General features: G+C 40.3%; 1 protein-coding gene across 1 annotated transcript in view; it reads left to right on the forward strand.

The window, feature by feature from the left end:
• ASB2 (ankyrin repeat and SOCS box containing 2) overlaps nucleotides 1–27,652 on the forward strand; it is an 89,170-nt gene that overhangs the window by 33,373 nt on the left and 28,145 nt on the right. The window contains exons 3-6 of the mRNA XM_027870140.1: nucleotides 10,807–10,911; nucleotides 18,026–18,192; nucleotides 20,401–20,556; nucleotides 24,202–24,447. Of these exons, the coding sequence (XP_027725941.1) occupies nucleotides 10,807–10,911; nucleotides 18,026–18,192; nucleotides 20,401–20,556; nucleotides 24,202–24,447 (674 nt within the window). The remainder of the gene's footprint in view (nucleotides 1–10,806; nucleotides 10,912–18,025; nucleotides 18,193–20,400; nucleotides 20,557–24,201; nucleotides 24,448–27,652) is intronic.

The following is a 27,652-nucleotide window of genomic DNA, read 5'->3' on the forward strand; positions in this document are numbered from 1 at the left end:
TTTTTTATTTTATGCTTTTAAAAATATTGTACTGAGAAGGGTTCCAGGGGCTTCATCAGACTACCAAAGGGGTTCCATGACATTGAAAAGATAAAAAAAAATCCCGTGTTAGAGGTTAATGCAAATAATGATGTAATTTTTTCCACATTTAACTTAAGAGACCTACTGAAATCTCTCCTCACACCCCTTCGGGTCCAAGGTAAAGAAGCCCTGATGTTTTAACCCAACTTCTTCATTTAATAGAGAAGGAAATGGAGGTTCAGAGGCAGGAAGCAGTTTGTCCAAAATCAATCAAGTAAAAGAAGTGATAGAGGCAGGATTAAAACATAGGTTCTCTGATAGAAAATCTAACACCCTGAGCTGTCACCATTTTTTTCTTTGCCCCACCCCTAGATGGGACAGTATGGGGCTAGACATGGAGTCAGGAAGACATGAGTTCAAATCCAACCTCAGATATTTACTAGCTATGTAACCCAGGGTAAGGCATTTAACCTCTGTCTGCCTCAGTTTCCTCAACTGTAAAATGGGGATAAAAATGGCACCTGCCTCCCAGGATTATTGTGAGGATCAAATGAGATAATATTTGTAAAGCCCGGTGCATAGTAGGTGCTTAACTGACACTTGTTTCCTCCCTTCCTTCTTGCTCTCTAGAGTGTGAAACATTAGCAGATCCAGGTTTTTAGACTTTTTTTTTTTTCCAGCCCAGGAGATCATTCGTCACTTGGTGTCAAAACAACATGCATAACCTAGACTGGAACTCTTCATACGGCTAAATGAGGACTGAACCACTTAGGTTTAGGGGTTCTAGAGAGATTGAGCCCATTTTTTGTTACTCCCCTGATAGATTCTTTCTGAAGTCCTGACAAAAATAAAAACAGAATAAGATCTTGACATCTGCACATTAGTCTTCTTATCACCCGAGTAGTCTAGGGTTTGGCCTAAAATAAAATCCTTGCTTCTCATTCCCCAGCTGGGGATGGAAGAGTTCTCTTCCATACCCTTTCCCTGTTATAGTCCTCCCTTTATATGCCAGACCATTTGAACCTCATGACAACCTGCGAAGTAACTGCTACAGGAAATATTACCCCATTTTACAGATAAGGAAATTGAGGCTCAGGGAAGTTAAATAACTTGCCCACTATCATACAGATATCTGATGTTAGCAGTGGGATTTAAATCCAACTCATCCTAATTCCAAGTTCATTTTTCCATCGTGATGTCTCTCTAGAGCAGTTAGTCTGAGAGCTGGGAGGATTGAAAGACTCTGAGGACTGGGGTTAGAGTCACAAGACTAGGGGGAGAGTTAGGTGAGACAATGCTATAGGTCCCTCCCAGCTCAGCAGATTCAAAGAATGTCTTTGTAAGCACATCATGACCGAGGCAGCATGGCAGAATGGGGAGAGCCTGGGATCAGGTTCTGCTTCCGGTACTAGCTGGCTGTGTGACTGAGCAAGTTTTCACTTAACCTTTCAGTGCTCCAGGCAAAAATCTAAGACAAAGGTAACACTGGAGAATACTCTATACCAATGAAATCTTAGGTCCACTCTCTATCCCTACATAAACATATTCTCTGTCTCTGTCTCTCTGTCTGTCTCTCTGTCTGTCTCTCTCTCTCCCTCTCTCCCTTTTCTCTTTCTCTCTTTCTCCTTCCCTCTCTCCTTTTCTCTTTCTCTCTCCCTCTCTTCCTCCCTTCCCGTTCTCCCTCTTTTTCTTTCTCTCTTTCTCCTTCTCCCTCTTTCTCTCTCTTCCTCTATTCTTCTCCATCTCTCTTTCTTCCTCTATCTTTTTCTCTCTATCCCTCCTCTTTCCCCTTTTCTCCCCCTCACTCTCCCCCTATCCCTCCCTTCCCTTCTCTCTGTCTCTGATTCTCCCTAATGTATATGCTCTGATCTAGGGAGCAAAATAAATGAAACAAAACTCAGCGTGAGCTTTATCAAAAGACTGGACATCAGAAAGTCTGCTCTTCAACTCTTATCTTTTTTCAATTTGTATTATAGGTTCAGACTACCACAGGGGTCTGGATGGAGGTATTGTAACACAGTGAAAAGAATATCACTTCTGAGTTGTTATTTAGGCATTTTTCAGTTGTATCTGACTCTTTGTGACCCCATTTGCGATTTTCTTGGCAAAGATCCTGGAGTGGTTTGCCGTTTCCTTCTCCAGTTCATTTTACAGATGGGGAAACTAAGGCAAACAGGGTTAAGTGACTTGCCTAAGGTCACACAGTTAGTAAATGTCTGAGGCCAGATTTGAACTCAGAAAGATGAGTCTTCCAGGCCCAGCACTCTCTCAACTGTACCACCTACCTGCCCATCACTTCTGAACTTAGGTTCAAATTCTGCCTCTGACACTACATGTTTCACATTGGGCAAGTTATATAGCTTCTTCCTTAATTTCCTCACTAAGTAAACATATGGTTTCTCCATATGGCCTCTGAGGTCATCCCTTCCAGTTCTAGCTCTGTGGTCCATGAAGTTTTCCCATTGATAGGAGGGCTTAATCTGTATTTGTCAACAATTTTTCAGAGGAGTTAGTTACCCATTCCTTTGCTTGGAAACACCACCCCAGTTTGAGAATGTCCTTGTTGGACCAGCCCTAACAGGCTACAATGTAATTTGGTGAAAACAGTATCAAGAATGTGGGTGTACACGTTGTAATGTAGTTTCAAGGATGTCCCCCTCCCACTCTGGGTAAATAGCATTGCTGTACACAGATGATGTAACAGTCATCCTGGCCAAGTTCCCCAGCATTTCATTAATCAATTCTCCAGTATCCGTGACTGGGATCAGAAGAGGAAAACCATCCACACACTTAAGTCCTGAATAAGTAAGTCCTTGTGGCCTTTAAACCTTTACTGTATTTAAAAGCTCATTTATTAATGTTAGGATGATCACAGTACATCATCCTACAGATTTTACTCTCTTTGTACATGAGAAGATAAACTGGGTCCTATAAACTTGAACTCATAGAATCATAGGATCTTGAAAGACCTAGGAAAACACCTGATCTGACCCCTCCCCATCTCTGCAATATTCTTAACATAGGATCATCCATTTGTCACATGTGCCTCAGCACTTTCAGTGATGGAGAGTTCATTATGGATGAAGGATGGAGGTGACGTGGTGGATGGAGTTTTGGATTAGGAATCTGGAAAATATATGTCCACATATTCCCTTAGATCCCTATTAAGCTGTGACACTTTCCTCATCTGTGAGATAGGGGTGATAATAGCACTCACCTCATAAAGCTATGGCAAAGATCAGATAAGATAATATATTTAAAGCATTTTGTAAACCTCAAAGTACTGTTTTTGTTGTTTAGTCATTTTGGTCATGAAACCCCATTTGGGGTTTTCTTGGCAAAAGTATTGGAGTGGTTTGCCATTCCCTTTTCCAGCTCCAGGAAACTGAGGCAAACAGGGTAAAGTGACTTGACCAGGGTTACACAGCTAGTAAGTGTCTGAGGCCAGATTTGAACTCAGGTCTAGTAATCTGTCTATCCCCTGCACCACCTAGCTGCCCCTAAAGTACTAAATAAATGCTTATTATTGCTTTTATTGTTACCTCGTGAATCAGCCTATTTCACTGGTGAATTACTTGAACTACGAGGACATTTTCCCTTCTATTGAACTGAAATCTACCTCTTTCTAGCTTCTGTGGTTTGGTCTTGATTCTTCCCATTGAGGCCAAGTAGAATAAAGTTAATTCTTTTCACATGTGAGTCAAGCAAGACAAGTTTCGTTCATACGACTTGTCTTTTGTTTGAAGATAGTGACTACATTCCTCCCAAGTCTCTTTGCACAGCCCTCCCTCACTTAAATCTGATTCATTTGCATGTCATGGCATCACCTCCCTGATGTCATAGTCCTCTTTGAGAACAAAGGATAAACAATAATAGCACAAATCCAGCTTTTAAATATCTGTTGTTGATTTTTTCCATAGTATCTCCAACCTACGTTTACGCTAAAAAATGAACAAACAAAAATCTTAAAATGCACCAGAATGTTGTAAACAATACATGTAGAGCAGATGATATGTAGTTTTGTTTTTGTTTTTAAAAAAGGTTTATAAACCATTCTGTAGCAGTGAGTATAGTTTAAAGTCCAGGGGTGGGGCACCTGAGGCCTCAAGACCACCTGTGGCCCTCTAGGTCCTCAAGTGCAGCCTTTGACTGAATTCAAACTTCACGGAACAAATCCCCTTAGTAAAAGGATTTGTTCTGTAAAATTTGGACTCAGTCAGAAGGCCTCACTCAAGGACCTAGAGGATCACATGTGGCTTCAAGGCCGCAGGTTCCTCACCCCTGGATTTTAAACTGTAGTAAACCACAAACTATCAGAGCTGAAAGGAACCTGAGAGGCCATCTCCTCCAAACTGTACCTAAACAGGAATCTTCTACACAATATTCTTGATGAGTGAACTTGATTACCTCCAAATGATGGGAAAGCTCACTATCTCATAAGGAATCTCATTCCATTTTTGGTCCCAGCTAGGTGGCCAGATAGAATGCCAGGTCTGGAGTCATCTTCCTGAGTTCAAATCTGGTCTCAGACACTTACTAGCTGTGTAACCCTGAGCAAATCACTTCACCCTGTTTGCCTCAATTTCCTCCTCTGTCAAATGAGCTGGAGAAGGAAATGGCAAACCACTCCAGTGTCTTTGCCAAGAAAACCCCAAATGGGATTATGAAAAATCAGACATAACTGAAAAACAACTGAATAACAAAGCTCATTCAATGAGCAAATTCCATTCCCAGTCAGGTACCCAGGGATTAAAAATTTGTGTTCTCCAAAGGCTTCCTCACTGGGTTCTTGTTATACCGAGGTACTTTGCTATCAAGGCTATTTATGTGTCCTAGGAAAGAAGCTATTGAGAACTTGGGAACTTACAACTGGGAATCAGTGTGGTCCAATAAAAAGAGTATTAGATTTAGGGTCATATGACCTAGTTTGAATTCCTGCACTGATACTTACTTCTTGTGTGACATTGGGAAAATCACCTTTGTAACTTGCCTATTCAGCTAATTAGGTCATTCAGCTAATAAATGTTCATGGTGGCATTTGAACCCAGCTTGACCTAATTCTAAGTTCAGGACTTTATGCACCGTATCATACTTCCTCTCTAAAGCATTTAGTCTTAGAGTCTGGAGAGTGTGGAATATCAAGTTAAGTCTACAAGTATTTGTTAAGAGCTTACAACTCCAAAGTTCTGGGTACTGTGCTAAATGTTGGGGATACAAATACAAGCAAAAAGAAAGACAATCCTTGCCCTCAAGAAGCTTGCATTCAAATGGGGGAAGGTGCTGAATATCATGGGAGAGAAATACCTCCATGGGGGTATGGTGATTAAGTCTGGAGGATGAAGGATGGCTGGTCCGGGCCCTTCAAAATGGAAATTCTGGGATGAACTCGTCAGTGGGAGAAAGGGGCCACGGGGGTGAGGAGAGAAGGCAGATGAGGCATTGTTTGAAAAAGACTTAACAAGACTCCAGTTTGAGTCACAGCTTGGCCACTAACTAGCCATGTAACCATAGGTAAGTCACTTTCCCTTTCTTGGACTCAGTTTCTTCATCTGTAAAATGAGGGAATTGGGTTAGACAGTCCTACAGGTCTCTTCCAGTCTAAACATTCTCTAAATAAATAGCATATTTAAATATTGTCTACAAAAACTGGAGAGACAGTGTAGTATAATGGATAGAGGACTCTATAGACCTTGATTTCCCAATCTATAAAAAGAGGGGACTAGAATAGATGTGGGCAACTAGGTGGTGCAGTGGATAGAGTGCTGGGCCTGAAGTCAGGAAGACTCATCTTCCTGAGTTCAAATCTGGCCTTAGACACTTCACTTAACCCTATTTGCCTCAGTTTCCTCATCTGAAAAATGAGCTGGAGAAGGAAATGGCAAACCACTCCAGTATCTTTGCTAAGAAAACCCCAAATGGAGTCACAAAGAGTCAGGCATGACTGAAACAACAACAACAACAACAAAGTACTTAACACAGTGCTTTGCGTACAGTTGGTACTTAATATATGTTTTTTGGGATCAATTGGACTGAATGTTAAAATATAGAATACCTGAAAAAGGACCTTAGGTCATAGAATGAGATCTCAAAACTAGACTATGAAAGCAAGAAGTTCTCAGCGGAGCATAGATTTAGAGCTAAATAGGATCTAAGAGAATACTCCTTAGTCTAGTGATGTGTTGGTAAATGTTTAACAACCGACTCTCTGGGGGGAAAAAGAAAGTACAACACACTTTTAAATTTAATTTGCATTATTAACATTTTCTTCATAACTTTTTAAAGTCTAGAAAGTCAAGAGAATAATAAATCAAGCCAGGATTTGTAGCATTTGACAATTTCCATTCCTACTGAAAATTTAATAATCGGCTCTCAAGAGTCAATACAAGCTGGCTCCAGCACACTCACTTTATAATGGAAGACACTGAGGCCTAGACTGGGGAATCATGCTAATAATCAGTTTTGTTCTTTTAAAGTCTGTCTATTTACATTGCTGATAAGAGAGTAGCTGAGGACAATGTTTGAGGATCAGGGTCAGGCCTAGATCAGGGCTTGAGTTCAGAGGTAAAATTAAAAAACAAAAGAAAGCAAAACATTTTCTCATCTGCTTCCTCCATCGCATCTACCTACCCCAATCACTTGCAACCTTCCTTTAAATGGGGATGGGTGCTAAAGCAGAGGAAATTGTAAAATAACTTTCACCCATTCAAAATCATGTGCAAATAATTCAGGAACAAAACTGCTATTCTCCATATCCCATCCTACCTTAAATCTGAGTGAATTCCAAGCAGCAAGGTGACTTAATAGGTAGAGTGCTAGACCTGCAGTCAGAAAAACCTGAGTTCAAATACTGTCTCTGATACTTATCTCTGTGACCCTGGGCAAGTCAGTCAATCTCAGTTTCCTCATTCGTAAAATGGGATAATAATATCAAATGTATGCAAAGTGTTGTTCAGAACTTAAGTCAGTAATTAATGCTTATCTTTATTCAGCAGCTTCAGAGTCTTTGTGACCCCATTTGGAGTTTTCTTGGTAAATACTGGAGTGGTTTGGCATTTCCTTCTTCAGCTCATTTTACAGATGAGGAAATTGAGGCAAACAGGGTTAAGGGTCTAAGGTCACATAGCTAGTAATTGTCTGAGGTTGAATGATTCTTCCTGATTCTAAGCCCAATGTTCTATCCACTGTGCCACCTGGTTGCCTGAATAAATGCTACTAGCTAATATATATCATGGCAACTACAATAAATGTTTTTTCAGTATCTATCTTGTGTAAAACACTATGCTAAGTACTGGAAATACAAAGATAAAAATTAAAAAAAAAAACAACCTGCCCCCACTGGGGGTAAGAGGTGATAAGATAACATTTTAGTGGGGGACTATAAGATATACTCAAACCAGTAAATATAGGATAACTTGAGGAGACTAAGCAATCTAACAATTAAGGCAGGGGTGGGGAATTTGTGGCCTTGAGGCCACATGTGGCCCTCTAGGTCCTCAAGTGCGGCCCTTCAACTGAATCCAAACTTCACCAAATTTGTTTGGATTCAGTCAAAGGACTGCACTTGAGGACCCAGAAGGCCACATGTGGCCTTGAGGCTACAGGTTTGCTACCCCTGAACTAAGGGAATCAGGAAAGGCTTCCCATAGTAGGTGCCATCTGAGTTGAGTGTTGAAGGAAATTAAGAATTAAAAGAGGTGGAGGTGAGGAAGAAAGAGAACAGCTAGAAAGCCAGTTTAACTTGGATGTAGAATGTATGAAAGGAAGTTATACAAAATATGTCTGGCAAGTCACAATCTCCTGAAGGGCTTTAAAGAGCAAGTGGAAGAATTTGTATTTTATGGTAGAAACCATAGGAAGGCACCAAAAACTCCTTAGCAGGGACATCGTGTGATCTGATCCCATGTTTTAGGAAGATTATTTTGGCAATTTTATAAAGAGACTGGAGAGGGGAGACCATGGAAGTAGGAGACCAATTAGGAGGTGATCTCAATAATCTGGGTAAGAGGTGATGAGCACCTAAGCTAGGGTGGTGGCTCTGTCATTAGGGAGAATGATATGGTGGAAGCAGAATTGATGACACTTTGCAACTGTAAAATGGAGGCAGGGTGGGGAAGAGTCAAGGAGACTCCAAGGTTACGAACCTGAGTGACTGGGAGGTCAATGGTGGCCTTCATGGAGAAAGAAAAGTTTAAAGGAAGGATAGTTTTTGGAAGTCATAGATTATGAGTTCCATTCTAAACATGTTGAGATGCTGATGAGACATCTAGGTAGAGATGTCCAACAGACATTTGGTGATAGAGGACTAGAATTCTGGAGGAAGCTAATACACATATGTAGACTTGATGGTCTTATGTAAAGATGATAAACCCTTGGGAATTGATAAGACCACCAAGAGAGAGGATGTAGAGAGAGAAGAAGGCCCAAGACAGATCCTTGAAGGACACCAACATTTAGTGGGCAGAGCATAGATGATGGTTCAGCAAGGGAGACTGAGAAGTGGTTACATGGGTAGGAGAACGAGGTGTCTAGAACACCCAGGATGTTGGTTAACAGTGTTAAAAGCTGCAGAGAGGTCAAGAGGGATGAAGACTGAGAGAACCTCTCAGATTGAGCAGTTTAGTGGTGGTGTTAGAAGCCAAATCACAGGAGTTGAAAAATGTGAGGTTAGGAAGTGCATGCAATGAGTGTAGACAGATTCTTCTAGGAGTTAAACTGTGAAAGGGAAAAGAGATATAGGATTCTATCTTCAGGGGATGGTAGGATCAAGTAAGGTGTTTGTTTTTTTTAAGGAGGGGGGACTGGCCTGTTTGTAGGAAACTGGGAAGGATCCATTAGATAAAGAGAGCTAGAAGATGAGAAAGGATAATCAAAGGGGGCAAACTTCCTGAGGAGACAGGAATATATGAGTCAAGGGCATGGGTAAAGAGATTGGCTCTGCCAAGGAAAAAGGACTACCTCTTCATCACAGACTGTAGTAAAGAAGGACATAATGAAATATGATGTAAAAGTGTTTTGAGATGTAGAATAGGGGAGAAGAGTGGGTACTTATGAGCAGCTAAGTGGCCCAGTAGATAGACCACCTGTCCTGATGTCAGGAAGACCCGAGTTCAAATCTGGTTTAGATATTTGTATGACCCTGGGCAAGTCATTAACCTCTATTTGTCTCAGTTTCTTCATCTGTAAAATGGAGATAATAATGCCTTTCAGAATTATTGTGAAGATCAAAGGAGGTAACAATTATAAAGAACTATATAAATGCTGGGCATCTGGGTAGCATAATAGATAGAGCACCAGGCCTAGAGTCAGGAAGACTCCTCTTTATGAGTTAAAATCTGGCTTCAGACACTTACTAGCTGTATGATCTTGGACAAGTCACTCAATCCTTTTTGCCTCCATTCCTTATCTGAAAAATGAGCTGGAGAAGGAAATGACAAACCACTCCAGCATCTTTGCCAAGAAAACCCCAAATGGGGTCATGAAGAGTCAGACACAACTGAAAAATGACACAACAAAGACGTAATTGTTAGCTACTATTACTTAGATTTTTCTCATGTAAGTATGATGTGGGGTCCTTTACTGAGAGGGTGGTGGGAGGGGTTGGTGTAGGGGCCTTGAGGAGGGAGTAGAAGGTTTGGACCAGCTACTGTGGAGGATGTGATAAGGAATCACAGATATCATTCATAGATTCACAAAATGTCAGAATTAACCTTAACCTCTAACCTTCTCATTTCATAGATGGAAACCAAGGGTGAGGCAGATGAAGTGACTTTTCCCAAGTTTACCTGTCTGTTTAATCCAGGGGTTCTTAACCCTTTTACAGGAAAAGGCATGGAATCCTTTGGCAGTCTGGCAAAGACCATGATTAAGTATCAGAGTATAGTTTTTCACTGCATAAAATAAAATACATAGGAGTACCAAGGAAACAAATTATATTGAAATACAGTTGTTAAAATATATTTTAAAAACAACACAATAATAACAACAAATTCATGGACTCCCAGTTTAAGAGCCCCTAGTTTATCAGAAGAACTGGGGTTTGGAATTAAGCCTCCTGATCCTCAGGGCAGGATTCTTTCTATTCTATTATATATATCTTGCCATGGGACTTCGAAGACTCAGGAAGAGACCATGAGGATAGGGTTTCAAACTCTCTATATGCCCCAGATCCCTACACAGAGCAGGTGCTTAATAAAAACTTGTTGAATTAAACTCAGTTGTCAAAGAACAGAAGAGGAAAAGGGTTTGAGCACTCTTGATTTCCTGGAAGAGGCACTTCTCAGCCTAGATGAGACCTGGCCCTGAAGGCACCATAAAGCTGGGACAATTTCATGACCTCAGCTTGCAGCTAACCACTCTAACCACTTTTTCAAATCTTCCTTGGAGGTGGAGAATATCATGTCACTTCATATCTTCCTTCTGTGTGGTTGTTGTTTTTTTTTTTCAAGGGGGGGTGTGAACCTCATTGTTGTCTTATATGGTCATTCAAATCCCTTGGTGCTTCCTCAGAAGGCCAAAAATAATCCAGAGCTGAGAACAGCTGAGTCCAGCCCAGAGCAAGCTGTGGCCATCTGCTTTCATTCAAAGTCCCAGTGCCCAGCGTCAGCCTCTCTCTCTCTCTCTCTCTCTCTCTCTCTCTCTCTCTCTCTCTCTCCTCCCCTCCCCCTTCCTCTCTCCCTCTTTCTCTCTATCTTCCCCTTGATCCTGCTTCCAACAATCCCTGGATATGACCCGCTTCTCTTACTCTGAGTATTTTTCCTTGTTTCACTCATGCCATCACCCCTCCAGGTCTGCAGCTCCTTCGGGGACCCAGCCTCCGCCTCCCAATGTGGGCTTGTTTCAAGGGGTCAGGCAAAGATACAACGGCAGTCTGTTCAAGACCCCCCAGCCTGTGTAAGTGACTCCCTATATCCCTTTGTTCCAGGCTTCCAGTCTCCTTGTTGTCTGTCCGAACTAACCCAAATGGCATTTGTGGCATAGAGGGTGGGTAGGGGCTATGTCAGGGCAGTAAGGAAGGTGGCTTGGAAGGAATTCCTGCCTCCCCTACTTCTCTCCTTCCTCCCTCTATCTTGTGGTCCCTTATGCACATATAGTCATTTCAAGGGTTGGACCTAGACCAGAAGGTCCAGTCTCTCCTGATTCCTCAGAACTCATGAGTCACTCAGTGAGAAGGCAAACAGGTCCTTGCTTATGTGTGTTTGCTAATTCACTTGTCAGGACTCTAACTGAATTAGCTTCATGCTGTTTTAAACTCTGGATACATTGAGATGCTCCTCACATCCAGGGAAACAAATAATAAGTTAAGGGAAAGAGACAGAGGCAGAAATACGAGTTATGCGGAGAGATGCAATGAGAAGAACAGCAAGAGAGAAAGATGAATGAGAAACAGAAAGACAGAGAAAGAATAGAGACTGAGAAACACAGACAGAAGAAGGCAATGCTAGAATCAGGAAAGTATTATTTAATGCCAGTGTGTCTGGGTATAGCTACCAAGCAGGAATGCCTTTTTTCTTAACTCAAATTGGATTAATATTTAATCTTTCAAAATTTTCTTACTTTTTCCCTTTTGAAAGGAGGAAGGATTTCCATGTCTGAAATGGATTGATAGTCAATTCAAACTCCTCTGGATAAAGGGAACTCCCTTCTTGGTGAGCAGGTCCACTGGATTCCCAAATCCCACAACAGCTATGGTTCTTAAATCTTAGCTGCTGCACAAGTCCAAAAGCCACTCAATGATATAATTAGATGGCTCTCTGAGCTCATTAGAGTGGGAGTTTCTTCCATAGCCATCATCTTTCTGTGCCTTCCCTTCCTGAATGGGTTGTATCCACGGTTTTTTTTTTCCCTCATGAATTGAAAAGCCATGAGATTGTAGACAGAATGGAATGGTATCTCAGAGACCATTTAGTGTAACCTCCACCTTTTATAAATGAGGAAATGAAATACAGAGGGGTTAAGTGACTTGCCCTAAGTCACAAAGGTATGAGGTGGGATTTGAATCTAGGTCCTTTGATTTCACATGGAGGGTTCATTCTTCTGTGCCACAGAGGATTCTTTCAGTATGGAAGCCTTCCTCTGTGCTTTTAACATCTCTGGAGGGTCTCACTGCAGCACTGGGTCAGCCTATCTATTGTCTCTAACACTACATTTCTGATCATTTTTGTCCTCGATGATGTCTTTTATACTAATCTTCTCTGATGACATACTGTAGCTGGCTTACAGCCACCATGTGTGACTCTTTGGTTTTCCTGTCATTTTTTTGATCGTTAGGAAATTGTGATGGTCCTACAGTCATAGCCATTTAGCGTTACCTAGAGACTGTAGGTGTTAAAGAGATGGGCTACAGAGAATTACTGCTTCAAAAAAATTGATCAATAAGCATCAGAGATAATAAATGTGTAGACAAGGATTCTAGTTTCCAAGAATCAAAAAGTTTTGCTCCTCCGTGAATTTTTACAACTTGCTTCTAATCCTTCATCTCTAGCCTTCCACAGGGCAGGTCAGCTTACAGGATCTCATATGGCTCCATTACATGTTTTCTGATCAACCCATGCAAATGTACTTTGGAGAAAAAAGAAACAATCCCATATGGTGCAAAAAACAAAAAAAAAAGTTCTGACATGGAAATTGAGAGACCCTGGGTTCTTGTCTCTGTCCTGCCAGTAACTCACCTTGTGACCTTAGGGAGTCACTTCCTCTCTCTCTAAACCTCAATTTCCTCTGTAAAATGAGTGGGTAGGTGATCTCCAACATTCAGTGTTCTGCATTCTGACTTGCTCTGTTTTAATTTAAAAGTCCCTTTCAATTCTAGCATAATATGGTTCTATGATTTTAAGACCCCTCCAAGCTTTGACAGTCTTTCCCCCTTGTTTTAAGGTCTCTTCCTATCTCTGACTTTCTGTTATTCTAAGATCGCTTCTAGAGAAAACATTTTCCAATCTGTGGTTCTAAAATACCTTCCAGGTACAACATTCCATGTACTAGGATTCTGAAGGCCCTTTCCACTCTCATGGCTCTTTGTTCTACCTTGTAACTCCCCTTCCAGCTCTAAAATGTTCTATTATTTTATGATACTAAGCAAAATTGATTGAGAGTGAGAGGGAGAGGAGGTAGGAGAATAAATGAAATTCTGATTCACTTTGTTAGTTTTCCAGTTTCTTGTCAATGATTTCCTGAGGATAGTACTGAGGTGGGGAAGTACCTATCCCACTTTTCCCAGCGACCCTTGGAATGAGGTAGGAGGGCCAATGACACCCCCTAGCTCAGGGAAGATTCAGCAAAAAGCCAAATGAACAGCTACCTTCTGTTCCAATCAACAACTACTCCAAAATGCTAGCATTTGGTTAACTAAAAGAGATCTGGGTGGTTCCAGGAAGGACCATTCTGGAGAAGTAAAGCTTCTAAAATATGCCCCATTTTACAAAGAGAGAAATAATAACAGCTAGTATTTATATAGCTCTAAAAAGTTTGTAAAGTGTTTTCCCTATGTTATCTCATTTGATTCTCATAACAACCCTGTGATGTAGAGGCTATTATTATTACTAATGAGGAAACTGAATTTGAAAGAGATTAAGCAACTTGCTTAAAGTCACCTAGCAAGCAAGTATGTGAGACAGAATTTGACCTCAGGTCTTTCTGACTCAAGGTCCAATGTTCTAAGATGCAAATGTAGACAATTTCACTAGAGTCAATGATGAGAATGATGAGAGAATTGATGAGAATGGAGAGTTCTCAGACCCTGCTTCTTCTAAGATGACAACTTTCTGTTCTCAGCCTTCTTGGGTTTCATTCTCAAGGAAGAGGGGAGAATGGCAAGATTGAGAGGGGCCATGCAAACTGGATACCCTGGGGAAAGATGTTTCTTCTTCTTCTGGCTAGCACTGAGAGTGTGTGTGTATGTGTGTGAGAAATGCTTGTTTCTTAACATAGAATTTCTGCTTTCTACCCAGCTGGAGTTCAGCAGCACACTCAGCAAGGTTAACCAAAAGGAAGGAGCGTGAGGGGAAGAGAGGAAACGGGAAATGTACATTGTGGTTTTAGTCCTTCTGAACTTGAGAAATGTTCTGATGAAGGATTCAAGCAAAACTCATTGTGGTAGAGGAGGGTGGGTGGGTGGGAGCATTTTCTAGTTTGCCTGCCTCAGTTTCCCCAGGGCCTCATCCAAATTTAATTTTATGCACATCTCATATGCATGCAAAGCTATTAATACAAGCCCAAGAGACTGAAACAGGAAAAAGTAGCCAGATGGGCTTATGAGCACAAGTCTGAGAAGTCTTCATTTTAATCCTGGCCCTGCCATTGACTCTGGCCTCATTGTGGCTCACTTTCTACATCTATAAAATGAGGACATCTTTTTATCAGCATCAATTAATTAATTATTAAGTGCCAACTGTATGCAGAGGACTATGCTAGATATTGTAATATGGTGGAAAGTACTCTGGATTTGTAATCAGAAGACCTCAGTTAAAGCTTTGACTTTGGGCAAGTCATTGAACCTCTCTCAACCTCAGTTTCCTCCTCTGTAAAATGGGGGAATTGGACTAATTGACCTCTAAGTTTCTTTTCATTTCTGATTCTGTGCATCCATGTGTGGGAATCTTTGTGGAAATAATTCAGCAGCATCAGAATCATCCTCCTTTTTTCCTTCTCTTGTTTTCTTCATAACTGCCCCCACCTGCCAAGTCTTATCAATTCTACCTCTATAACATCTCTCTTATCCATTCCTGTCATTTACTCACACAGCCTACACCCTGGTTCAAGCCCTAATCATTTCTTTCTTGGTTTATTGTCTCCTAACTAGTTTTTCTGCCTTCAGTCTTTCCCCTCCAATCCATACTGCCCACAGATATAAAGATGACATTACTAAAGCTCAGGTCTGACCATGCTACTTTCTTGTTCAAGAAGGCCCTACTGCCTCTAAGATAAAATAGAAACACCTCTGTTTGGTTATTAAAAGCCCTTCACAGGGAGACCCTATCTTCTCTTTCTATACTCAACTTTAATGCAAGTATGAGATAGAGTATAAACTCCTTGAAGTCATGGACTGCTTTGTTTTATGTCTCTGTATCCCCAGTACCTTGGATAGTACTTGGCACATGGTAGGCCCTCAATAAATGTCTGCTGAATTTAATTATTTGATATGATCTCTGGCCTTATGGAGTTCATAATCTAGTAAGGGTATAAGGCACAAACACAGGTAACTATAATAAGCAACATTGGAAGATTTATTCTGAAGGGCCTTCCAAAAATGATGAACATATTATTGCTAATCAATGTCAATTTTGTCTAGTTGGGAGAACAGTTACCTGAGTGTCAGAAGAATTAAGTTCTCATCCTGACCCCACTATTAACTAGCTGCGTGAGCTTTGGCAAGTGACTGCCCCTCTTTGGACCTCAGGGTCTTCATCTATAATATAATGGGATTGGACTACCAGATTTAAACAACAAGTAAGACAGGGTAGCTAGGTGGCACTCTGGATAGAGTGCTGGCCCTGGAGTCAGGAAGACTTATCTTCCTGAACTCAAATCTGGCCTCAGACACATATTAACTGTGTGACCCTGGGCAAGTCACTTTACACTGCCTCAGATTCCTCATCTGTAAAAATGAGCTGGAAAAGGAAATGGCAAACTATTCCAGTATCTTTCTCAAGAAAATCCTGGATGGGGTCATGAAGAGTTGGACATGACTGAAATGACTGAAAAAAACCAAAAAGAATTAAGTACTTTAAGTGGGACCATATAAAAAATATTGAAATGGGGAAGAATGGTTTCTTCCAGCCTTAGAATTCTTTATTTTGATCAAATATTTGCTGTTTTAATGTCCCTTCCAGCTTTTTGCTGGTCATTTTGAGGTAAGGTACATGGAAAGTAAGAATGGTGAGACTGAGCAGCCATACAATATTAATTCCTTAGAGGAAGAGCCAAAGTAGTCAAGTGATTCAAAGAGGACCATGGTCTGAGGTGCAGCATTTCCTGTTCCAATATTCCCAGATAACTCACATTGTAACATTCAATGAAAGGCAGCCTGGTGGTAGACAGAGAGCGAGCTTCAAAGCTAGGGAGACCTGGGTTCAGGTTCTGCTCGTGACAACTACTAGATGTACAAATCTGTGCAAATAACTTACCCTCTCCTAAACTGCTGAAGAGGCACTAACCTACATTTTTAGAGGGAGTTTCTCCATCTGGGAGTTTCTTAGAACATGAGTCCCCTGAGTCTCACCAAGATCAGAACCATTTCATTCCATCAGTTTGTTTCTCAGAGTGAAGTAGAGACAGATTTTGATTTTAATGTCCAAATTATCATTTTAAAAAATATGCTACACTCTTCTTGAAGGTCCAAAGAAACAAGCAGTTCTTTGAAATAACACTGGTTTATTAGTCATGAGACCTGGATTTGAATCTACACTCTCACCCTAAGCCAGAGAACCTTGGGTAATATCTTTAACATCCCCATTAGAATGTAAGCACATTGTTAGAAAGGATTACTTCATTCTTTGTACTTATATCCCCAGTGCCTGGCACATTGTAGGTGCTTAATAAATACTTGTTGATTGAAAAGACCCTGATGTTGGGAAAGATTGAAGGCAACAGGAGAAGGGGATGACAGAGGATAAGATGGATAAATAGTGTCATGGAAGCCACAAACACGAGCTTGGACAGACTTCGGGGGATAGTGGAGGATAGAAGGGCCAGGTGTGCTATGGTCCATGGGTCAGCCATCACTGAATGACTGAACGACAAAAAGGAAATCAGTTTATTTCTATGTTAAAAGAGGGAGTTAGGCAGGATAATGTCCAAGGTCTTTTCTACTTTAACATTTTATGTTCCATAAGGACTCTTCTAACTCTAACATTTTTTGTTCTGTGTTCTAAGGCCTTTTCCCACCTTTAACATTATGTTAATGTCAGGGACAGTCTTACTTTTGCATTGTATATATCTGGTGCGCACAGTGAGTGCCTGGCACATACTAGGCACTTAATAAAGCAGGAGTTCTTAATTCAGGGTCCCAAATTTTAAAAAATATTTTTGATAACTATATTTCAATATAGTTTCCTTCATAATCTTATGTATTTTATTTTATATTTTATATATTATTATCTGTTATACTTTTGTTCTATGCATTTAAAAACAATATTCTGAAAAGGGGTTCATAAGCTTCATCAGATTGCCAAAGGGTTTCCTGGACACAAAAAAGGTTAAGAACCCCTGTAATAAAGCTTGTTGACTTTATAGTTAGTGATTCTAGGTACCTTTCCATCTGCAATATCCTTGTCTTTCTTCTGACACTGCCACCACACTGGCACAGGCCCTCATTGCTCATGCCTTGACTGTTGAAATGCTTCCTCACTCCCATCCATCCTCTACTCGGCTGTCAAACTGACCTTCCTAAAGTGCAGGTCTGACCATATTACTGCCCACACCCCCAGTGAAGTAAATACTAAGTAAATATTCTGTTACCTCCAAGATCAAATATAAAATACATTGTTTAGTGTTCAAAGCCCTTCATAACCTGGGTCTTTCTTACTTTTCCAGTACTCTTATACCTTATTCCCCCACTCAGTCCCACCATGTACAATTCTTTCTTGTTTTTTTGTATAAAAAACTCCATCTCCTGACTCTGGAAATTTTCACTGGCTGTCCCCCATACCTGGAATTCTCTTTCTCTTCATCTTCACCTCCTGCTCTTCCTGTTTTCCTTCAAATTCCAGCTAAAATCTCACCATCGACAACAAGGCTTTCCTGATCTCCCTTTATCCTAATGCCTTCCCTCTGTTAATTATCATCAATTTATCATGGATATAGCTTCTTTGTGCATAGTTGTTTGCATATTATCTCCCTAATTAGGCTGTGAACTCCTTGAGAGCAGGGACTGTTTTTTTTTTTTTTTGCTTTTCTTTGTATTCCTCACACAGTGCCTGATCGCAAGAGGTGCATAATAAATGCTTATTTGACTGATTGACTAACTATTGAGGCAAGTCACCTTAATGAGCTCTCCTTATTCTTAAAGAGTCATAGATCCTGTGGTGAAGGCCATTAAGGAGGGTGATGAGAATGCCTTAACTTCCATGATCCAGTCAGGCAAAAACCTCTCCGAGCCCAACAAGGATGGATGGCTCCCTCTGCATGAAGCTGCTTATTATGGCCAGTTGGGTTGTCTGAAAATATTGCAGAAAGGTGAGTTGAAAAAGAATGGTAAATCTGCATTAGATAAGGATGTGGGAAGACAGCAGAAAACGGAAGGAAGAAAAAGAAAGGTTGGACTATGTAAAGACATGTAGAAAGTCTGTCTCTTTTCATAATCCTACTATATTTGTGTATGTATGTGTATACACATACATACATACATATATACATATATTCATATGCATACACACACATACATGCATATACACACATAAAAAGAAGGGCCAGCTAGGTGGTATAGTAGATAGAGAATTGGACTTGGAATCAGAAAGACTCACCTTCATGATGGTCTTCAACTATGACCTCAGATACTTACTAGCTGTGTGACCCTGGGCAAGTCACTTAACTCTCTTTGCCTCAGTTTCTTTATCTGGAAAATGAACTGGAGAAGAAACTAGCAAACTGCTCCAGTGTCTTTGCCAAGAAAACCCAAATGGGGTCACTAAGAGTTGGACACTACTGAACAAAATACATAAAGACATCTGATACACAGCAAATGCAAATTAACATTTATTTATTACTTTCTCACTATACACACACACACATATATATGAAATATATATATATATATGTATGTGTGGAATTCATATGTGAAAGAACTCACTCTGCCAATGTAAGTGGGCACTTTCTCTGCAGTTTGTAATCTTGGAGTGTGGGTTCTTAACTTTTTGGGTTATCATGGACCCTTTTGATCCATTTGTCTATGGATCCCTTCTCAGAATAATGTTTTTTCAATTAATTAAATCAAGTGTGGTTCCTGTAATGCCAACCACTAGAGAAACTGAGGTGGTTGGATCTTTGGAGCTTGGGAGATGTGAGCTACAGTGAGTCATGCCAATATGGTATCAGCACTAAGTTTGTCATTAGTGTGGTGAGCCTGGGGAGGGTGAAGACACCAGGTTGCCAAAGGAGGGACAAACTGACCCTGGCTGGAAGTACAGTGGATCAAAGCTCCCCTTTCAATCAGTAGAGGGACTGACTGGTCGCTGGATCTTCCTGTGCTTCTAACCTGGGGGAGATAGGGAGACTTGGCATGTCTTTTTTAAATTAAGCTATTTTTTAAATTGAGGGAAATACAAAATTTCAGTTAGAGGTTTGTGAAAATAAAGTTGGACTTTTTTTCTCATCCAACTTCACACACCTCCTCTAGGCTCCGGGTGAAGAACCCACATCTTAGAGCATTAATGGATTGAATGACCTGCCCACAATCAGTCAGTAGGTGGTCAGGAGACTTAAACACAAGTCTTTCTGACTTTAAGGGGCCTCCCTCTCTCACTACACCATGTCTTATTTTAGGAAGGAAGCAAATAAGCATTCATTAAGTGCCTGCTGAGTGCCAGGTGCTTTATAATTATTATCTCCTCTGATTCTTGCAACTATTCTGGGAAGCAGGTATTATTTATATCCTCATTTTACAGTTGAGGAAACTGAGGCAGCTAGAGGTTAAGTGACTTGCCCAAGGTCATGCAACTCATTAATATCTGAGGCTTAATTTGGGCTTAGTTCTTCTTAATTCAAGGCCCAGTGCTTTATCCATTTTGCCACCTAGATAACTCTGCTTTAGAGATGTGAGTTATCATTATTAAATCTCTGGGCTTCAGTTCTCTCATTTGTCAAATTCAGGGTAACTGCTTTATCTATCTCTGAGGTCTAGTATGAGACAACATTAACAATCTATATTAAAACATTTGGACAGTTAGAAGCATTAGACAAATATTAATACAATATGTTGGTTCCCTTCATGTAATTTCATAAATGTTCTTCCTTGAAATCCAAGCCATTCATTGATAAGTGGTGTGGGCTGCTTTCTAAACGTTTAATTCTGGGTGTCCCAAAATTCTTAGTGCAGTTTAAAGTTAGTAAAGCTTAAAGCTGCACTAAGATTTTTGGACATCCTATAAATGTATATGTGTGTTCTTGTTGTTCAGTCATGATCAATTCTTTATGACACTATTTGGAGTCTTCTTGAAAAATATGTTGGAGTAGTTTACCATTTTGTTCTCCAGCTCATTTTACAGATGAGGAAACTAGGCAAAGAGAGTTAAGTGACTTGCCCAGGATCACACAGCTAATAAATGTCTAAGGCCAGATTTGAACTTAGGAAGTTGAGTCCTCCTGGTTCCAAACCCAGTGCTCTACCTACTGTGCCACCTTGGGTGAGTTTATTAACAATGATCTTTCAAATGGTCTTTCCTCTAGCATATCCTGGTGTTATTGATCAACGCACCCTTCAGGAGGAAACAGCCCTTTACATAGCAACCTGTAGAGGAAACCTCGATTGCTTACTTACACTTTTACAATGTGGAGCTGAACCCGATATTTCTAACAAGTCGCGAGAGACCCCACTCTATAAAGGTGAGTACCTAAAGTACTAGAAAGCAATGAAAGTGATGTTGTGACGGACACCCCAGAAATGAAACTGTCAAATAACCCTTCAAAGAAAAGACTTGGTTTAATCATGACTGTCATTGTTTAAATACATCCTAAACTTCTCAGGTATAATTGACTTCCACATGCAGGGATCTAGGAATTCCTTTTGCAACATCTCCCCCAAGTGGTCATCCAGTCTTTGCAGAGAAACTTCCAATGACAGGCAGCTCACTATCTTACAAAACACTTCAGTTCTATGATCAAGCTGTTTTGAATGACAGTTTGAGCTAAATTTTGCATCCTAGAAATTTTCTACCCATTGATTCTACTGCCTCCTCTGAAGCCCCACTGAGCAAATATAATCCTTTTCCTAACAGTATTGGTCCTGTAGATAGCTACCATGTTATACTAAGTTTTCAAGTTAAACATTCAGCAGCTAGGTGGTACATTAGCTAAGTTGTTAGACTTGGATTCAGGAAGACCTGAGTTCAAATTCAGCCTTGTACACTTACTAAGCTGTACGAACCAGGGCAAGTTATTTAAACTTTCTCAGCCTCAGTCTCCTTATCTGTAAAATGGGGTTAATTCCTACACCTAACACAACTTTGTTGTGAAGAAGAAATGAGATAACAAGTGAAGGGCTTGGCAAACCTTAAAGCACTCCGGCAATTATTATTCAAGTGCCATCATCGTTTTGAGACCCTTTACCATCCTGGTCATGCTCCTCTGGACATGTCATAGCCTGACAATGAACACGCTAACATCTGATGACCAGAAATGAACACAATCCTCCAGATGCCATCTCACCTTCCTCATTTTGTACACTATACATCTGTTAATGCAGGGCATGATCACTTTACTTTTTTGGCTTCAAAGCTACACTGTTTACTTCTATTAACATTTCAGTGCCCAGCCTGGCGTTCCCCATCCTGAAGTTGGATTTTTGAAGCCCAAGTGCAGGCCTTTAATTTTATCCTTATTGAATTTCATCTTGTCAACTCTAGCCAGTCATACAAAGCCATTGAGCATGTATTATTTTATTTCTAAGCTATTTTATAAAATAATATACTATTAAAATATTAATATTCATTAATAATCATCCAACAATATAAAAGATATCAATCTAGTCTAGGTAATATTAACATTGGTTCTTAAAATAATGACAACGTGACTAACAACATTAATTGTAACAGCTAATCATATTGATATCAGTTATTAGCATCAACATTACTGCATATAATGATAGCTGCTATTATTTTCTAAGGTTCAGGCCTATGCTATTTACATCCAAATCATTGATACAAATGTTGGATAGAATAAGGCTATGGAGGGATGCCTGCAACATGCCATTAGAGATATTCTTTCAGGTTGAAATCATCAGTCCCATTTGTTTATATTGTGCACCTACCTATGAACCCAGCCCACATTTCTTCTCCCTGTTCGCAAGTATACTAATTAATATTTTGGTCACAATCTGCCAAATGCCCTAAAGAAATTGAGTTATACTATTGTACAGCATGCCTTTGGTTCATTCGCTCATTTATTTATCCATTAATTCCTAAGACATTCATTAAATGGCTGTGTTCTGTATAAGGTGGTAGGGAAGACTCAAAGAAAATTTTCTAATTAGGGTGATAAAACAGGGAAACAAGTAAACACAATAGAAGCATCATGAACCTGGGTTCAAATCCCATCTCACTAGATACGTGATTCTGAGGAAATCCCTTGATCTCTGAGCCTTAACTGCTGATCTTTAAAACGAAGGGTTTGGGATTAGGTTTCCTCTGAGGTCCCTCCAGCTCTAAATTTAGGATTTTGCAATGCTCAGAGGAAGGGAGGAAATAGGGATTTGTTAATCATCTACTACGCCAGGTGCTGTGTTAAGTGCTTCACAGATATGATCCCATTTGATCCTTGCAATAACCCGCGGAGGGAGGTGCTATTATTATACTCATTTTGCAGGAAATGGAAGCAAGAGAAGTCAGGTGACTTGCCCAGGGTCACACAGCTAGTCAGATTTGAACTTAGGTCTTCCAAGCCCAGCATTCTATCCACTGCACTGCCTAACTACTTCTAGGAAGAACAAGACATTCCTTCTGGTCGTATAGGCGGAAGATGGTGAAAATCAAGGATGCTGGTAACTTTGCCTCCTCTCCCACCTCCTCCGCCTTCTGGAATTGTAGAGTATTAGAGCTGGGAGGGACACCAGAAGTCATCTTGTGTAACCTCATTTTGCGAAGGGAGAAACTCAGGTCCAGAGGAGAAGTGCCTCACCCAATGTCACAGAGTGAGTTAATGTCAAAATCGGGATCTTCTGATTCTTGGGTCAATATTCTGTTCTTGCAGCCGGTCCAAAATTACCCATTATTCGAGGTCCAATTTAAGTCCTGCCCTCCTCCTCAAAGTCAATAAGTGTTTATTAAATCTTGGGAATATAATATTATTATAGTATAATATTAACACCTGGAGATTATAATGAAAGGGGAAAAAAAACCAATTCCTGTCCTCAAGGGGCTTACAATCTAATATGGGAGAACATGAAAACAAGTATTTATGAACCATACACAGGGTAAATTGCAGATAATCAACAGAGAAGAGGCATTAGTGTTGAGAGATAGAGTGAAAGGTTTCTTGCAGAAGGCAGGATGTTAGCTGAGTCTTGAAGGAGCCCAAGAAGCCTGGAGGCAGAGATGAGAGAGGGTTTTAGGCATGGGGGACAGCCATTGAAAATACACAATCAAGAAATGGAGTGTTTGTGATGCTTATTATGTCACAGTTGTTCTCTGAATTCTTTGCATTTCCTGTCTACATCATACTTTAATAATCATGCACTTTTTCATGATTTCTCCTGAACATTTTTTCAAGTATTATTAAAAAAACTTCTTTCATTGTTACTTTTTTTTTCATACATTTACATCCGCCTTCCCAAGTAGATCATAAACTAGTCAGTGTCATGCTTCTGGGAATGCTGATCCTAGGACCTTGACTTCTTTATGCACAATATATACCCATTAAATATCTCATAAAATCTGATCATGTGAATACTACAAATAAAAGGATTTAATTAGCAATAGTATGTTTATTGAATTAAATAGAATAAATCTTTTTTAGGGCTTCTATTTTAGTTAAACTCATAATTGTGTTAGGTATCCTTAATGGTAGGGGTAGGGATGCTCCATAGATACTTAGTTCTACTAGATTACAGCCTTAATGAGGGCAAGGAGAGTGTCTTATCCAAAATATCCTTCTCCTTATCCAAATCTCCTTATCCAAAATATCTTAGTACATAGAACAGTGCTCTTCACACATTAAGTGCTTAATAAATGTTTTTAATTTGAGAAAATGTGTTAACAGGATGAAACTAATCCCATGGCTAGATCTAGCCCAGAAGCCAGGGGTTCCCAGGTCCTATAATTATAGATAGTATTAGAATATAAACATTAAGATTATTAGAGATTATCCTACAAATCACTGGGAGGACCTTCATGAACCTCCAGTGACCTCAAGCCACCTTCTAGGAAACTCATTTCTTCAGTGGACTAATCCTTTCCCAGCAGATTGTTTTTAGGTGACAGACCCCTCTCCCAGGTTCATCACTCTGCTCAGTGATTTACATTTTTCCTGGTGCAGCTTGTGAGCGGAAGAATGTGGAAGCTGTCAGGATGCTGGTGCAGTACAATGCTGATACCAACCATCGATGCAACCGTGGCTGGACTGCTCTCCATGAATCTGTGGCCCGGAATGACTTGGAAGTCATGGAAATTCTGGTGAGCGGAGGTGCCAAGGTGGAATCCAAGAATGCATACGGCATTACCCCTTTATTTGTGGCTGCCCAGAGTGGACAGCTGGAGGCACTGAGATTTCTGGCTAAGCATGGTGAGTGACCCTAAATAAGGGAATCAAAGCATTTCAGAAATAAGAGAGACATTAGGACAGAGAAAGTTAGAGCTGGAAGATATCTTTGAGTCATAGAATTCAAGACTTAGAAGGAGGCTAGGTGGTGCATTGGATAGAGTGTTGGGTCTGGAGTCAGGAAGATCTGAGTTCAAATTTGAACTCACACTCTTACTAGCTAAGTCACCCTGGGCTAGTCACTTTACCTCTGAATGCCCGAGTTTCCTCAGCTGTGAAATGGGGATAAACATAGCACCTACCTCCCATGATAGTTGTGAGGATCAAATGAGATAACGTTTATAAAGTACTTTGCACAGTGCCTGGCACGTAGTAGGTGCTTAATTAATGTTCATTTCCTTCCTTCTTGGAAGTAACAAAAAAAAACCAACCTTTCAAAGCTTTTGTAAGCGGCAGGTGTTGCTATCTGGTAAGGTTTGGAGGTTTAGAGTAGAAAGCAAAAATGAAATTAAGAGACCTAGGTAAGTGATCTGGGCAGATTCTTTCCAGATCACACCTTTCTCTTTCCACTAGGTAGCTAAGGAGGGATGACTCTCCTTTGATCTATACCGCTGTCCCACCCCTTGATGAGGGACAGTAGATTTCGTGAAGTGCCTGCATTCTCAGCCACATCTGAATCAAGTTCAATAATGACTTGGGTTTTTTTTTGTTGTTGTTCTGTTTTGTTCTTCAGCCTAGGGAAAAACAAGTAAAAATTCCAGATTCATTTTGGTTCAGTGTTTTGGGAAGTTTATAAAAAGTTATTAATAATCAAGCCCATAAGATTTCTTTTCCTTTTATCCCAGAGTCCTCGAGCTAGGATGACCCTAGCTCTTCTGAACCAAGGTACAGACTTCAACTATCCTGTTTGAATTCTGTGCATTTCCATCTCTCCACTAGCTTCTTCCATTTCACTCTTCCCTTTATCACAGTAAAGTAATGATCAATTATAGTTTCAATATGAAACAAAAAAAAAATCAGGAAATAGAAACAGGTGGAAGAAATAGAGAAAATTATAGACCTGCTAGCAAGTTGGGGGAGTTCAACCTTTTGCAGCTTTTCCACAGCTCTCAAAGAGAGGTCACAGTTGATAGTCAATACATTCAGTCATCTTTTCCAGTCCTCACCTCGACCCCATAGTTTTAACAGGTAAAATAGTGCACAGGAAAGCTCTACCAGTATCAATACTCCATTGTTAATTTCCATTCAAAACACCTGCTATCAAACTTCATTCCATTCTAAAACCTGAACCTCTTCTGCTGCAGTCTAGCTGAAGAACTTCTTGGCCATGACAGAAAGCCTTGGCTCAAATTTTGTGATATATTCAGTCTCTCCCAGGATGGGGGGAAAGTGCTATCTTTTCAAGACTCTAGTTCCTAGAGCTTATAGTTAGGTTTGAAAATGTTTTCCCCACCAGAAAGGACAATCAGTACAAAACCCAGTTGCACTCATTTTTATATATGTATGTAATTGTGTTGGGCAGCTAAGTGGTGCAGTGGATAGAGTGCTGGGCCTGGAGTCAAGAAGACTGAATTCAAATTTGTTCTTAGACATTTAATAGCTGTGTGACCCTGGGCAAGTCACTTTACCCTGTTACCCTCAGTTTCCTCATCTGTCAGAGGAGTTGGAGAAGGAAAATGGCCAACCACTCCAGTATCTTTGCCAAGAAAACCCCAAATGGAGTCACAGAGTGTTGGACACAACTGAAATACGACTGAACAAATGTAATAAAGTTAAGTCAAAAGAAATCTAGTGCTATTAGAATGTAACCTTCGTGAGAACAAGGACTGTGCTTTATCCAAACTACTTTAGTGGACTAGATTTGTTAGGTCCTAATTGTTCTAAAGTCTATGATCCTAAGAATCTTGGAAGATGAGAAAGAAACTGACAACTAGGTTTTACAGATGAGGAAATTAAATTTTAGGAACACTATGGAACTTGTTCCAGTTCATGTAACTAGTAAGTGGTGGAGCTGAGATTTGAACCTAGATTTCCTGAATTCTTGAGTTCAGGGTTCTACAGTTCCAATGGTGGAAAAACAAAGCAAAATAAAACCTTGACAAAGGCACAAATGAATTCTCAGAGGTTAGTTTTCCAGTCCACTAGTTCATGAATCATCAATTCTATGTTTTTCCTTCTTAATAAAATAGACTTCTTTGCTCAATGCCATCCCCATACTATTTCTAGCTATGACATTTTAAAATTGCCAAACATGGCCTGGGCATTTGGGTCAAGGGAATGCAAAAGTTGGCAGGCAGGTTTTGTGCTCAGATAAACATCTGATGCATTTAGCAAACATCTGAGCAGAGCAGAGAGATTTGTTCACTGGTTTAGGGCAAATATGTACTGGCCATCTGGAGGCAGAAGCCAGGAGTGGGTCTCTAGAGCTAAGGAGATGGGATTGTGAAGGACAGAGATACATATTAGATGATGTCAAAAGTCAGGTATGTTACAGACATACATCCTGTTGATCCTATGTGCATTCCTTCTCCCCTCCTTCCCATACCTTCATATCATATGTTCATTTATAAATAAAAGTGTTTTTCTTGAGTGAACAGCTTGTCTGACCAGGATGAAGTTTTTGCTTTTTTGTTTTTGTTTTTTGTTTTTTGGCTAGGCAATGGGATTAAGTGACTTGCCTGGGGTCATACAGCTGGTAAGTGTAAAGTGTCTGAGGTCACATTTGAACTCAGGTCCTCCTGACTCCAGGTCCAGTGCTCTATCTACTGCGCCACCTAGATGCCTCCAGGATGAAGTTTTTAAGGGGAATTTATAGAGAGCTTTAACATTATGTTTTGAGTTTTAAAGTTAGAATTCAATTCAATTCAATAAGTATTTGTTAAGTGTCTATTAATTATGTTGTTGTCCAGTCACTTTAGTTGTGTCCAATTCTCTGTGACCCCATTTGGGGTTTTCTTGGCAAAGATGCTGGAGGTGTTTGCCATTTCCTTCTCCAGCTCATTTTACAGATAAGAAAACTGAGGCAAATAGGGAAATGACTTCTCCAGGGTCACACAGCTAGTATGTATCTGAGACCATATTTGAACTCAGGTCTTCCTGACTCCTGGCCCAGGGCTCTATCCACTGCAACACCTAGCTGCCCATCCTAGGTATAGGGGACAGCTATTAAAAAGGTTCAGAGAGAAGAGATAGAATGTGTATGCTAGAAAGAGTGAGTGGACTTGATCAC

The sequence above is a fragment of the Vombatus ursinus genome, unplaced genomic scaffold (genome assembly GCF_900497805.2).
Source record: "Vombatus ursinus unplaced genomic scaffold, bare-nosed wombat genome assembly UNPS02014794.1, whole genome shotgun sequence".
Lineage (NCBI taxonomy): Eukaryota > Metazoa > Chordata > Mammalia > Diprotodontia > Vombatidae > Vombatus > Vombatus ursinus.